General features: G+C 37.8%; 1 protein-coding gene across 1 annotated transcript; it reads left to right on the top strand.

Moving 5' to 3' along the window:
• The first annotated feature begins 12885 nt into the window (after positions 1-12885).
• Positions 12886-13818, top strand: LOC132761908 (olfactory receptor 5V1-like). Its single transcript, XM_060754952.2, has one exon. The coding sequence runs from the start codon at positions 12886-12888 to the stop codon at positions 13816-13818; it is 933 nt and encodes a 310-aa protein (XP_060610935.2).
• Positions 13819-16155: the final 2337 nt, after the last annotated feature.

Here is a 16155-nt window from a genome sequence, read left to right as displayed (position 1 = left end):
GGGTGGCAAATAACATCAAAAACAGCTCTCCAGAGCCTCCTGCACGTTCTCTCTTTCACACAGATGGTACCATTTTAACAACATAAGAACAAGACATGGAATATAAGTTTGCTGTTACTGCTCATGAGTGTTACTTGAATGAGGAGAAAATTGAGAGTTCAGGAGTGGCAATCATTCACACATACACCACAGATCTCATTTGACTGCACCTCCCACCAGCACTAGACATCTTAGCTAAATATGCGAGTGCTAGAAACTGCAGTCCAACAAATCTGGAAATTCACGTGATTCCTTGCCTGATTCAAATTATTATTGTATTTAGGTTTGTTAGTGCATTGCAAACAGCAATGAAAGCAAATTGTAGGCTACTTATGATGATCCAAACAAACAGCAGTTTCTATCTTACATAATCCTTTATGAAATAGCCAGTGCATATTATTTGTCCAGATGTTTAATCACAATGTTTCACTTGATGCAATAACAATGATATATTTTACAAACTACATCATCAATTGAAGCTGAGTTTGATCTCAAGTTGCCTTGCAAAAGAAAATCATAGACTTCTGCAAATGTTAGACATTCGTGCAGTATTATTCTCCAGAGTGACACTTTCTACTATTACACATCTGAATGATAAAACATTTATCTACCAAAGAGCCCATTGCTAGGACATAAAGTGAATATTTATTGCTGTCACCATTATTTCACAAACTGTCACCAATGACGCATCCAGGAATTAGATCCATTGATTTCTCAAGTGGAAGGAAGAAGTAAAAACTGTTAAGCAGAAATTTGTTCAAGACAGTTAGCTGAATTCTTGGAGGAATGCACATAGTGTGAATTTTAACAATTAAATAAATGTTATATATGTGTATATATATATATATATTTATAGAGAGAGAGAGAGAGAGAGAGAGAATAAATAATAGGACTACAAACCTGAAACGTGCTACTATCAAAGATTGCTATTCCAATGAATTTGCCTTTCATGTTTCACTTGTACTCTGTACCAATAGTGTAACAAGCAGTGCTATGCAGAATTTATTAAGACAAGAATTACACAAATTGCTGGCATGGTTACTAAAGAAACACTGTACAAGCTCTGGGGGAAATGGCATCAGAGAAGGAGTGCATTTGGGGAATCCTACATTTCCTGATGAGATTTCTCAGTTCTGTCCCCATGCGATTGGCCACAAACTGATCCGGGGGAAGTTGCATTGCTAGCTTGTAGATGTGTGCTTGGATGTAAACACCTTTGTGTTGAATTGGAAAGTGAGTCCCCAACTGCAATCTTAGTTAATGTACAAGCCGAGCAAAACACAAAGGATTTTAGGCAGCCATTATTAAATTGTCTCACTGATTTTAATGGGACCCCAGATCTTGTCCCTTCTTCAACTCTACCTGCCTTTCCAATGAAGTAATTGTTTTCCAGTTCCTACTATCTTATCTTCTGAGTCAGGGTGTCCTTGTTACTAAGGAAACCTAGTCTTCACTTCTCCATCCTACTTTTATCAAACTTCCCCCTCCCACATGAGCCAACATTTCAATAAAATGACAATTTACAGATATCATTCGCTAACTATTAATAAAATTATATTATTCCAGGCAGGTGTGTCTTCAATTGGACTGGGAGTTTACAGCACAAAGTTTAAGTTTCTGCTGAAGTTACAGACATGTGTGTTAGGAAAGGTTGTAGCAATTCGCTTTTGCTGAGCTTCCTAGAAAAGGAGAGACTCGATCACCTCCTGTTGGAGCTCAGCAAGCAGCAGAGGGTTTTTCTGACATGGCTGAGGATGAGGGGGTTTATGGGTTTCAAAATAATGAGTCTGTCAGTGTTAGGAGAGAACTGAAGCCAGTTGAGACTGATGTTTTGCATTCCTGTGATCATTCAAGTGAAAACAGTTCTCTTGGGAAAGAGCCTTCAGCCAATGGGCAGTTTTCCCAAGAAGACAGATTAGGTTTAAGAATGGGGGGAGTGAAATATAGACTAATTAGACATTCTGAGAGAATCTGTGAGAAGACCTTGAAGCCAGGTGCATTCGGCATGATCTCATGGCTATTTGGTTGGGCTTAAATTAAATGGTGTTGGCTTTACACCTCTCAGAGGAGACAACATTGTCATAAGGAAGGTTTTCTTGCAAAACTTCATAAGCAGAATTGAGGCAGCTTGCAGTCAACACAAAGGTAGCTTTTACAGAGTTTAAAGTAGCAGAGAATGCCAAAATCCAATCCAAAGGCTCACCAACTAGTCCAAATAAAGTCCGCGGTCATTCACAAAGTCAGTCCAAACAAAGTAGCAGGGACAAATCATTGTCCAAGAATCCAGTCTGAGGGTCAAACACACAAACAGCTCGCCAGTCTCCATGATATGCAGTCCAAGGGTCAACATCACCAGCTGAAACAGCCAATCCAATTATTGCTTCCAGCAATGGACTGTTCCCAACACTCTTCTTTTATGCTGCTTCCACAAAAGATTGACAGTTGACCTTTCCTCTGCTGAACCAATCTCTTTGACTGGCAGAGCTGAATTGCATCCACTTTCAGCTGTCCTGTATTTCCTCTTGAAGGGCTTCACCCTGCTTTGGCTCAGCTGCTACTACAGGGTCCAGCTACTGCTCAGCAGTATCATTCTCAGACATGTCCAGCTGTTCCTCATCCATAGGATACGACTTGGCTGCTGGGAGACAAATCCCTTCCTCCCCATCCTCCTCTTGGCCCATGGTTCTTACATTGCTGGATCTAGGACCATGACTGCTTTTTACTGGTTTTTACTGGCACATTGTGGATACTTAGCATGCCAAAGTTAGAACTCCTAGCACTTCATCTCATTCTCTTATATTCTCTTTGAACTGGTTCTGATACTTGCAAAGGCATAATTCATCTGATTTCATCAAACGGTTAAAATTATTATTGTTTCTCACTTATATCTATGTATCTTCAACCCTGCAGCTATATCTGTTCATTTTTTCTAATTATTCTCTCTCATGGGATTACTGTTGGACTTTTGGATTTGTTTTATGGTCAATAAGGCTTTCCTTAAATTTTTAAGACATTCCTGATCTGATACTGCTGAGTCAATCTTGACATCTTATATGATCAATCTTTCTGCTATTTTTTAAAAATAAATTTAACTACCAGCTGCCTGCTGAATAACTGTCATATCTGAACATTTTAAGAACTATTTTTGCTGTGCCCTGGAGCAATTTTCCAAAAACAGATTCATAGAAGTCAATAAAAGAGCATTTTTCAGTAATCACACTGCAAGCATCAACTGTTCAAAATAATTTTATCTGAGAATTTCTAGACTATGTTCAACCTATGGTTTCTGAAATGTCCTTTTAGTATTGCAGAAAACTTAATTTGCCAGATGACTTAGCAAACTTCATTGCAGCAACTTAACTTACTCCTAATGAAAAGTCCTCAGAGATCCAATTCCCAATTTGCTGTCTTCAGCAGATGATTATAAATACCCCATGAAAAGGCAAAAGGCGTGTGTGTATATTTCTATTTGCATCGTATTTTTAATGTTATTTATTTGTATTTTTAAATTTTGCAATATAAAACAAAAACAAAACAATGAGCTTTTAAAAACATATAGCATTGTTTCCAAAATGCCTCAATGTGCTAATGCTTAAAGGCTGAAGATCTCCTCCACAGGTACATATTACCTTTTTATGTGTAACTAATACGCGAATGATCAGAAATTGACAGTCATGTCACACCTCGGAGGGATGTGGACATGGAGTAAAGTATTGTTCTTTAGCCTTGATACAGTTGTGTAAAACTGGAAATTTGTACAATTGTAGGAATCCATTAAAACTTTTTGTATTATAATCCTCTGTGTAGATTTACAAAGGTTACATGTAAGAAAAAAAAGTATAGTGATGTAATAGTTGAAAGTTCTAGGATACTATCAATTGTTAAGTTAAACTTAAGGTTAGGATAAATATATATCTTTGGCTAGTTTTATCTACTAACAAAATGCAATGGATCAGTTTTACAGTGCATTAAGACACTGCTCCTTGGTTTGATTTATAATGAATGAGGGAGATTCTCCAATTAGTCTCAGTAAAAACAGCAAGCAATTTTCAATGCCGTAGCATTAAAGACTTTGATGCATCAGTAACATACTGAAATAGTGGATCCCAATGCTGTATATTTAGACAAATCACTGGGACCTAAACTTGTAAATTGTTGCATTGAGCTTTCCCTTGTTCATTCGCTTTACAATTCTTTGTGTTCATGCTCTCTTGATTTCTACTCTCTTGAAATCTAGATTAATTACAGTAATTCCTAAAATTAATTCTGCTTTGTGGCAGATTTCAGCTTCTTCAGCATCCCTGCACCCAGATAAGTAATGATTATGTGTGCATTTCTTGAAAAAAAAGCAATAAAATTGCCTCACTGATAGAAAATTTGGTGAGAACTTCTGTTACACTTCTTCCAAAACAGTGTCTAAAAATCTGGAAAGAAATTAGAGTGAATTTCAGAACCATAATTAATTACATTAATTTATTGTTTCATGGGGCAAAGTATGAGATATAGCTGCCTACCTGATACTGAAGTATAGATAAAGCATAATTATAGTGAGGCATGAGTAAACATATTAATATTGTTGCTGTTATTAATTCCTTTCTCATTTTGAGAGATCCAGTGGAGTTAAATATGACAAATGCTTTGGTTCCATAAAATGACATTTATACTTTTGTTCAAATGTCAAAATTACAGCTGTTCTGCCACTTCAAGCATGTCTCCTATTCCTTTTTACTCCTAATGAACATGCCAGTCCTTGATCATCCACACCTTATTTCATATGCAGTTGATTGACAGAGAACAACTAGCCCACTGACTTTCAGATGTTGTGCTGAGATCCAAAAGATCTAATATGACACAACACAAGAACAAAAGCTAGGAGAGTAGGAAAAAGACCAATGCTGAGATCCTGTATCCTTGTGTTTGGAATGTTAACACTTTTTCTGTGTATTTGGGTTAGGCTATGACTTCTGCACATGTGGACACAGGTCTCTCAGCGTGAATAGTGGTGCTGTAGCCATTTAGTGTCTGGGGGAGAACATGGGGTGATTGGGAAGTATTTGACTTCATGGTGGAGGCTCCTTCTTTGGAAGCTTTTAAACAGAGACTGGATGACCATCTGTCAGGGGTGATTTGAATGCAATATTCCTGCTTCTTGGCAGGGTGTTGGACTGGATGGCCCATGAGGTCTCTTCCAACTCTTTGATTCTATGATTCTATGATCTCCCAGATCTTTAGCTGGAGATCTGGGTGGGAAACAGCTCCCCTCACTTTGGTAGTTGGACACTGCCTAAAGCCCAGCACCCTTCCCAGACACTCCTATCCTTCCCCAACCAGTTGCAGTAAATCATGCTTGCTCTTCGATGCATGATCGAAGAGGGTAAGTATATATTAGCAACATCATTCTGTACAGAAAATATGGAATTCTGGGAATTGTATTTTGACAGAAGGGGTTAAATGCATTAAAAGATTGGTGCCTTTTGACCTGACCTAACTGCCAACCTTCACTATTTCCTGTTGGCTGAGTAACCTGCAGCTTTTTTTTTTTTTTTTTTTGCATCAATCATCTTATTGCTATGGCTGTTCAGGATGCTAATTGTTCTAAAAATAACTTCCCTAGAGAGTTCATAAAGAATTAAACCAAATATGAATTGTGGGTGCAGTAGCTATATCTCCCCCTTCACTGTCTGACCCCTGATGTTTAGTAGTAGTAGTAGTAGTAGTAGTAGTAGTAATCCAAAATCTTTTATTTTTAAATCCTGTATTGAAGTTTTATTTATTTTTAAGGCATACTACCCAAAGATCATTGCTTATTTTTAAATTAAATATGGTTTAAAAGAGACAAATATAGAGTGTTCAATTGTGCATGATGAAGTTGAATGAGGCTCAAAAATGATGATTAATCAATACATTTTGCTGCTACTGATATCCAAGCAGTCACAGGCAAGTAGAAGATGCATGTTTAGTTACTAATTTCACAACGGCTTCTTCCTCTACCAGAGAGATAGTGAACTTTATAAAATCAAATGATGGTGTAAAGGCCAGGGAGGGAGGACACCAGTTTGTGTAAAGAAGCATGCACCTATGTGCAGTCTTCTGCCAAAGCTTTAATATCTGACTTGCTATGAGTGTTATAAAGCAGAAGTCTCTTGGCTTGGAAACACAGGCTTGAGTCTCTCTTGTATGAAACAAAGTATCAATGTTTATTCAAACATTCCAAGCTCCAAACGATTGTGGTTACAATTACTATTTTTGTTGCAAACTTGAGTTTCAGTCACGTATAATATACTTGTTGCACTTTCCTGAATTAGGCTCTCAATGTTTCTCATTTATCAAGATGGTATTTGCTTTACACATATAAGACTAAAATTACTTTCTGATTCAAGCACCACTGGCTTTTCTTTAGGTTCTCAAAACTTGTACTCTATTTGACTAGCGGCTTACTTTTCTAACAGGATTTATTAACTACCATTCATGAACAGGAGTCCCTAACTCTCTGTCCTTCACAAACTGCAATCCCTACTCAACTAACTCTCTTTTTTTAAACTCTGTTCCCAACTCCCCTCCTTTTTGAACTTAACTCCGCCCCTTTAGAATGTTCGGCCCTGCTCTTCCCAACTGTCATTTTGTCTCCCAACCTTTTGAAATCCTGGGGCTATGCTAATCTGCATATGACCAATCAGCCTCCATATGCAAATAAATCCGGTCCCTCTGTTGCTATCCTCTCCTGTCTATAATCTTCCTTATCTGCCCCCTGCGAACATAGATCTATACACTAAAATTTTCATACAGAGTAACAAATTCGCTACATACGCCCCTTCCCTATAAAAATATTGCTGGAGGTGAGTGTTTTTAACCTCATCGAAAGCAATATTGTTAACTTACACCTTTATCAAACAATTCTGTATTCAATTCACATTTAAAATCATACATTCAAACATTTACATTTCTATCATATATCACATGAAAACATTCTTTAATAATGATACAATATAGTTATTCTACTAATACAATTTACATAAGCATATTTACATATTATATACTTTAACAACATATATTATAAATATACATTACCAATAGTCATCTTCTTGCACCCGGTTTATCCAATAAGTTTACACTTAATTCACAGTTTAAACCATATACCAAATACTTACGTTTCCATCACACATTACATGGCATCATTCATTAGTAACAGTATAATTATCATATAATTTCTTACTACAATCCTGCATAAATGCAGTGCATGTTTATACTTTACCAATATACTTTACCAATATACTTTACCAATTGTTATCTTTACATTTTATACCAATGACCTCAAAAAGAATTTTCCACTTACATTTTAATATACACACTAGGTCTTATCAATGCCTATGTGAGTTTATCTGGCTACATTAGACTTTAAAAGCCAAATCCTTTTCCATGGAATCAGTATTGATGAAACACCTTCCAATGGAACTAACAGGTTAACACTAAACCTATATCTATATAGCTTACCTGAATAAAACTATCCTGGAGTCCTCCTCCATGTCCATGAGAAAATGTCCACCTTGACATAGTCACATCCTTCAATATACTATACATTGAAGTGAAATTGTGGAGCCTCTACTCCCACTTTCAAACTTGACAGTTTGCCTGTCCCCTGGGCTCTCATCACCTATAGAAGCCCTAAAACCCAGCACTCTTTATCTCAGAGGCTGCTATCTTAGACCTAAATCTTCCTCTTGAAGACTGGTTCTACCTTTAAAACACTTTCTCAAAATGGATTTCTGTCTTTACCTAAGACACACAACTTTACCTTTCATTAACTTTATCTTCTATACAAATGCCGTAAAACTTTTTCTCCTCCTACATTTATAGTATAATTTCTTAAATTTTTTCTAATAGGCATATTTCTTTTAAAGGTATCCTAGTATTTTACCAATAAACCTTCAAATTGACTTTTGTATTTTCTTATCAATTTTATATAACTTAGACCTATCTGAGATCATCCTCTATCTATTCAATTCTCCATATCAACATCAAATATCCTTGTCCAAATGTGTTTCTATCCCATTAAAATATACGGATGGGAAGTTATGAGTTTTATATCATCCGTATTGATCCTATGAGTTATTAGCTCCTCTTTTTTTTTTTGCACATCCCTAAATATATCCTGATGCTTTATCAATACATCTCTCAGTTGACATCTTTGACTTTCTGACAATTCTAAACACTTAGACACATCAGGTATGATACTTTGTTCCCTTAATTCTCCCCATTCTGTTACTGAATATGCTTTTGCTTCTTTTGTTACTACCCTAAAAATCAAATTTGTTCTCACATAATAGGGTTTTATCCTATTAACATGCACACGCTTATATTTTCCTTCCTCCCCTACTTTCATTATCAGATAGTTCACATCAGACAGTTTCTCAAATATTACATAGGGACCTTCCCATGCCATATCCATTTTCTTATGGGATTTAGGCTTGAGTAACAGCACTCTGTCTCCTTCTTTAAAGTTCCGATGTTTGGCCTTCGCATCTCGACTTTCTTTCTGTTTTTGTTGAGCTGACTCCAGATTTCTCGATGCCTCACCCCGTACAATGTCTATATGTTCCTTAAGTTTCTCTATATAGTCCATAATATCTTCCTCCTGGATCTCCTCGTCACCAGTCCAACTTGCACTTATGATGTCCATGGGTCCTCGCACTTTTCTACCAAACAGAAGTTCAAAAGGGCTATATCCCGTGCTCTCCTGTGGGACTTCTCGATATGCAAATAAAAGATGTTGTAACTGTCTATCCCAGTCATTAGGGTTTTTGTTGACATATGTCTTGATCATATGTTTTACTGTCTTATTAAAGTTTTCAATTAATCCATTGCTCTGCGGATGATATGCCGTTGTGTTGTGATGTACAATGCCACAGCCTTTAAATAATTCTTTGATCAGCTTGGACATAAAATAAGTTCCTAGATCTGTCACAATTTCCTTGGGAAATCCCACTCTGGCAAAAATATTAAGTAGTCCATCAGCTACCGTTTTAGCTTGTAAGTCTCTTAAAGGTATTGCCTCTGGATACCTCGTAGCATAGTCAATGGCTGTTAAGATGTACTTATTTCCTTCTTTAGTGGCTTTGGATATGGGACCTATGATGTCAATTCCCATCTTCTCAAAGGGCGTTGTTACCACAGGCACCGATTGTATAAGTCCTTTAGTTTTATCGTTGGCTTTCCCAATTAGCTGGCACACTTGGCAGGACTGACAATATGCTTTGACCTCCTTTCCAATATTAGGCCAATAAAATTTTTCTTGAATTCTTGCCTTCGTCTTTTTAATTCCCAGATGTCCTCCGAATGTTGTGTCATGGGCCATCTTTAATATTCTTAATCTGTACTTCTCCGGTACTACTAGCTGTTTGTTCACTTCAACACTATCACCACTCTTCCTCCTTCTGACAACTCTATACAATCTTTCATTTATAACTTGGAAAGAACTAGACTTTTCAGCTAATGGTCCACCAGCCTCACTTCTGGCCTGTTCCCATGACTCTCCTAAAGATTTATCTTTCTTCTGTTCCTTTAAGAACACTTCAGTCTGCTTATCTGAGAATTTCATTTGCATAAGTTCACCACTCTCTTCGTTGTCTCGTGAAGTACTTGCTTCATCAGAATCACCGTCCATCTCCTCTGTTTCTGATTTTCTAGTAATTACATTGACTCTTTGGCATTCTTCTTATAGGTCATTTCCTATAATGAATGGAACTTCCAATTCCTTCATCACTCCAACTTGCCACATTCCTTTGTATTTTTTATAAGTTACAGGGATTTCCGCTACCGATGTCTCGAATGCTGGCCCATAGATTCCTTTTAATAGATATTTCTTACCAGGCACTCTCTGCTCCGGGTTTATTAGTTGACTTTGGATTAGGGACACTTGAGCTCCTGAGTCTCTTAATCCCAATATTTTTCTTCCATTTATTATTATCTCCTCTCTATAGTCATACTCTTCAACCTCTCTCACTTTCCACACTCGGAATACTTTACTGGTCTCATCTGTGGACTTCATTTCACTCTTAACCTCCTCTGTATAGTGACCAGTCCCTTTATCTTTCTGTACCAGACGAATGTTTCTTGGAGGTGAAGTAACACTCTTTTCATTCCTCAACCTAGGGCACCTTGCTCTTATATGCCCTGGCTCTTGGCAATGGTAGCATGTGATCTTCACATCACCCGGTCTTGTTACTTCCTTATTATAGTAATTACTCTTTCTCCCATATTGTTCATCTGCCTTGTCCCTCCCTTCTTGGTCTTTACTTTTCCACAATGGCTGTGAGGGACTTGTAGCATTTTTGTATATATATTTGTTTCCTTTTTCCTCATACGATCTCTTATACGCCATGCCCAAGTTTTTCATTTCGTAATCAGTTTCCAGTTCATCAAGGACAACAGCCACTTGTGACACACTCTCAATTTTTTTATCTTTGACATACCAGCGCATGTTTAGGGGCACCATTTTATAAAACTGTTCCAACGCCACCAGATGTTTTAGCTGTTGGAATGTGCTAACCCGACTTCCTTCTATCCACTGATCAAGGGCTTTGTCTAATCGGGCTCCCAGCTGGACATATGTTTCACCATTTCTTCTTTTTATCTCTCTAAAGTTCTTCCTGCACTGTTCAGGAGTGATCCCAAACCTAACTTTAACTCTTGACTTAAACAATCTATAATCATTTATCTCATCATCCCTCATATCAGCCAATATCTGATTCAGCTCGCCAGATATTAAAGGCTTTAGATATGACATTTTACTTTCTTCTGGGATCTCTAGTTCCAAAGAGGTTCGTTCAAATGCCAGAAGGAATGCTTCTACGTCGTCTCCCTTTTGGTACTTAGCAAATCTCTTCACTTTGGCAGAGAAGTCATTGTAACTATGTACACTAGTATTTTCACTAGTTCTATCTCGTTCCTGCATTCTTAACTGCATCATCAGTCTTTCATGTTCTCTGGCCTTCTCTCTTTCCTCAGCCGCTCTCTCTCTCTCTCTTTCTTCAGCCTCCAACTTAGCTAACTGTAACCTTTCCTGTGATTCCATTCTGCTTATTTCAAACTGAATTTGTAATCTTTGCAGTTCTACTGATGTAACTGTCTGCTCCTGACTTTCCTCACGTTCTTGTGCTCCCTCCTCTACCACTTCTCCTTCAGTTCCAGCTTTCTTGCCCTTGGGAGGAGCCATTTTTTCTTACTTTTTTTCTTTATGAGGTAAATTTTGTCTCTTTCCGATGCACTGGACCAGATATATTCTACTTATCCCTCAGCTTTCTGAGGCACTAGATTAGATGTATTCTACGCATCCCGCAGCTGCCACCAATTATGTAAAGGCCAGGGAGGGAGGACACCAGTTTGTGTAAAGAAGCATGCACCTATGTGCAGTCTTCTGCCAAAGCTTTAATATCTGACTTGCTATGAGTGTTATAAAGCAGAAGTCTCTTGGCTTGGAAACACAGGCTTGAGTCTCTCTTGTATGAAACAAAGTATCAATGTTTATTCAAACATTCCAAGCTCCAAACGATTGTGGTTACAATTACTATTTTTGTTGCAAACTTGAGTTTCAGTCACGTATAATATACTTGTTGCACTTTCCTGAATTAGGCTCTCAATGTTTCTCATTTATCAAGATGGTATTTGCTTTACACATATAAGACTAAAATTACTTTCTGATTCAAGCACCACTGGCTTTTCTTTAGGTTCTCAAAACTTGTACTCTATTTGACTAGCGGCTTACTTTTCTAACAGGATTTATTAACTACCATTCATGAACAGGAGTCCCTAACTCTCTGTCCTTCACAAACTGCAATCCCTACTCAACTAACTCTCTTTTTTTAAACTCTGTTCCCAACTCCCCTCCTTTTTGAACTTAACTCCGCCCCTTTAGAATGTTCGGCCCTGCTCTTCCCAACTGTCATTTTGTCTCCCAACCTTTTGAAATCCTGGGGCTATGCTAATCTGCATATGACCAATCAGCCTCCATATGCAAATAAATCCGGTCCCTCTGTTGCTATCCTCTCCTGTCTATAATCTTCCTTATCTGCCCCCTGCGAACATAGATCTATACACTAAAATTTTCATACAGAGTAACAAATTCGCTACATACAGAGTAACAAATTCGCTTGTCAACCTAGAAGCATTACTAAAAGAAGCAAGCAAAAACAGAGCTATATATAGGTTACTCTTCCGCATTGGCCTGGTCTCTTTTTGGAATTGTATTATTAAAAGGGATTATATGAGCCACCTGAGGTATAACTGGCAAGCTGTTTTGAAGACATCTTCATGGATTTTCCTTAATTGAAATGTATTGATACTAAATAGTATTAAAATTTAATACTAGAACAGTATTTAAAAAGCCTATAAGTCACTCAGATGCTGTTCTACTCCCTGAAGGACATTCATACTTAGCCAACTTGTATTGCAGTTCCATGAATATATTGCCTAAAATATGTCATATTGAGGTCAATGGGGCTTAAGGGTATAAGATGCCAGCTTTGGTAACCACCAGCCAGTAAATTCATTCTTTCTTATCTCCCAGTCTAATTCACTTCAAGGATTATTTCTTTTATCGCAGAGCTGAGAAAGAAAAAGCAGATGAGTACAATATTGCCCCGTACCTGACACACAGGACAACTGCCTCATTGCATAGTCCTTGCATATAAACTGGTCTTGAATGCAACATGAGATGTGTGTGTTTGTGTTGTATATGTGTGGGTAGCATGAGAACAATACTCCTGAACACAATTTCCCAATTCAATTTAACGAATCTACATTCTCTTCCCAATGTTTTAGAGATTCCTACTGATCTGGATTGTTTGCAAGATGGAGAGAGCCAATGCCACACTGGTGAAGGACTTTTACCTAACTGAGCTGTCAGACCTGCCAGAAGTGCGAATTTCTCTCTTTGTGATGGTTCTGCTGATCTACTTGGTCACCCTGGCAGGGAACGGGGCTATTCTCCTGGCCACTGGGACAGATAATCATCTCCAGACCCCCATGTACTTCTTCCTCAGCAGTCTGTCTTTGCTAGACATTCTTTGCCCAACCGTCACTGTGCCAAAAATGCTCCACATTTTCTTGTCACAGGACAAGAGAATATCATTTGGGGGTTGCATGCTACAATTATTCTTTCTGATTGATATGGTGGGTACTGAAATTTTCTTGCTAGCAGTGATGGCCTATGACCGCTATGTAGCCATATGTAGCCCTTTACACTACACAAACATTATGAGTAAGCGCTGTTGTGCTCAGCTGACTGCTGGAACCTGGCTAACAGGCATCATTAATTCCATGGTTCATACTTCAATGACTTTTACATTATCGTTCTGTGGGCCAAATAAAATCAACCAATATTTCTGTGACATCCCGCCAGTTAGGGCTCTTTCTTGCTCTTCAACATACATCCCTGAACTAGTCCTTCTCCTTGTAGCTGGCATTTTAGGAGGTGGTGCTTTTCTTGTCACCCTGATTTCTTACATCTATATCATTTCTGCTATCTTGCGTAAGCACTCTGCTGAGAGCAGGGGCAAAGCCTTTTCTACCTGTGGGTCCCACTTGACTGTAGTTTGCCTATTCTATGGGACTACCATTGCTACCTATGTCCGGCCCTCCTCAGCATATTCACCCAAGCAGGACAGAATTGTTTCCATGTTATATGGCATTATTACTCCCATGGTGAATCCTATGATCTACAGTCTGAGGAATAAGGAAGTGAAAAGAGCCTTAGTCAAAGCACTTAATCTTAAAAGGTTTTAATAAAATGCTTAGGTTCAGTCCTTTCCACCATTTTCCTGTTCTAAAGTGTTGTGTTTCCTGCACAATTTTAGTACAAATAAAGAAGCATATATTGAATGAATAACGTGGAACAGTAATGAAACAGAAGAATATTTTAACATCATTTTTTAAGCATTATATTTGGAAATACAGCCATAGGACTTCTTTTAATGTCTTCAAAGGGTTAAAGTCAGGAATGGAAATCATAGGGGGAAATGTTAAGTACTTAGCAGTAGGATTGTTCTACAGGAAATGTTAAGCCAAGGGGTATTTTCTGCACTTTCTTGGTCCAATGTAGAAGAAGGATGGGATGCTCTGGGCTTCTGGAGTCTCACGTCCTGCTATTATGATCCATTGGGGAGATTCAGTGAAGACCCAGAAGCTGAAATCTACAAAAAATATTTTTATTTAAAGAGTGTGATGCCAAATTTTTCTTTCCTTTTATTTTCATTGTATTTGGGGATGGTTGACTATCACTTGTAACCTATTGCTTACATTACAAGATCTATCTAGCAAGTATATGTGCATTTCTATTCTATGTTTTTTGTAAAAAAAATCTCTACAGTGAGGAAGATTATTCTTTTCTAGCAACAGATTTTAGAAACTTAACACAGCAGATTCAGCTATCTTGGGAACTCAGGTTATATGATGAGTGGGTTCAGCAGTTCAACAGTTGAGCAATTCAGCTGCTGTCTCTGGGCAGTAATGAATAACATTTTGGAGATACTTTGCAGCAAGACTAGTGACTGTGAGGGATTCATTGTCAGCCAAAATACCACCTCCCATAATAATAAAACAAAGCCTACTTCTACTTCTGGTTTTAAACACACACATATACAAACTAGCAATTTCTAGGTCCACCTAGGACACTCTATGGTCATCTGCCAGCAGGAGCAGAGCACAGAATTGTGCTGGAGGATCTGAAAAATGGTTAGAAATAACTTTTTTGGATATAGGTAAGTGAAATAACACTGTTCCCACTAAAACAAGAGTCAAACTGTCTATATAGCTACTGAAATTAAAGTCAGAGCCACGGTTCTACTGCTATGTATATTTTGCTATATTTTATTTATTTTTCTTAGTTCTCTTTTTTCTTTTCTTTTCTCTTTTTTAATACTTGTAATTTTTATTGTATTTGGAAATATTTCAATAAAACATTTTAAAAATAAATATAAATACCCCTCTGTGTTTGTAGTTGCTTGTTTCAAGAATGCTTCCTATAGCTTTGACTGAAGAACAGTACACTATTTTACAGAGTGATATGTGATTTCCGCTTCTGCAAGAATTGTGGATTCAGAGCCTGTCATATCTAGCTTCCCAAAAGGCCAAATGAGACACAGACAGGCTGAAGGCAAAATCAGAAGTTTTATTTTTCAAGGCCAGAGAGGATATCAATGGAGAAAGCACTCCAAAGAACTGACATACTGCAATTGCAAATACATAGCATATTTATTGTATTTTACACCTATTCAAGTCAGATTGGCTCAAAACCTGGCCAGCTAGGATCCATTCTCTGAAGTCATCGCTGGTTGGTCTTCACAGTGGTGGGAAAATTTAATAAACTGTCATTGGACTATTTTAAGAGTCTGCCAATTTCACCCATGTAAGATGTGCGATCGGGAAGAAATGTGGTGGGGTAATCAATGATGAGCTTAATATTCCAGCTCTAGAATAGCATTAGTTCAGATAAACAATGGGTGCTGAAGATGATGGCCATCTCAATGGTTGTTGTAAGAGTGGATCTGGTTTGGAGGCATAAGAGAAGATGCATTCCCAAAGATAATACAGATCATATTGGGTGAATCAGGAAAGAGGGCTCAGGGGCTCCGACGCAAGCCCATTCTGTGTTTCTCTCAAGTCTCTCAGTTCATTCTGAAAGGATTCTAAAAATTTGAGGAATTATGTCCAGAAGTCTGAGGAGTGGTGAGGCATTATTCCAAAGAAATTTGTAAGAAATTGTTACAGAACAGAATAAAAAAGGCAATGTCGGTGAACTGCATGTTCCAATGGAGTTGCGTCTCATAATTCATAATTTTGGGGTCTGATTTTTCGATAACACTAGGATGGTTGCCCTCTTTCACCAAGCATGCAGCTTCAGGAGGAATGGATATGGATCAGTGAAGGAGGAAGGGGAAATTTACCTCACCAACTTGAACAGCCAAACCAGTGATTTTCCTGTGCTTCATGGGATGGAAGACCCAGATCACAAACTTATGAAAATTAAAATACGAACTAAAGAAGTAAAGAGAGCATCATGAATAATAACTTGTGACAATATATTAGATATGGCCCTTTTGAGAGGGTGTCTGGAAAATTCAC

This window comes from Anolis sagrei, chromosome 1 (genome assembly GCF_037176765.1).
Source record: "Anolis sagrei isolate rAnoSag1 chromosome 1, rAnoSag1.mat, whole genome shotgun sequence".
Taxonomy (NCBI): domain Eukaryota; kingdom Metazoa; phylum Chordata; class Lepidosauria; order Squamata; family Dactyloidae; genus Anolis; species Anolis sagrei.
Note: the sequence above shows the minus strand (reverse complement) of the source record. Positions and strands in the feature narration are given on the sequence as shown.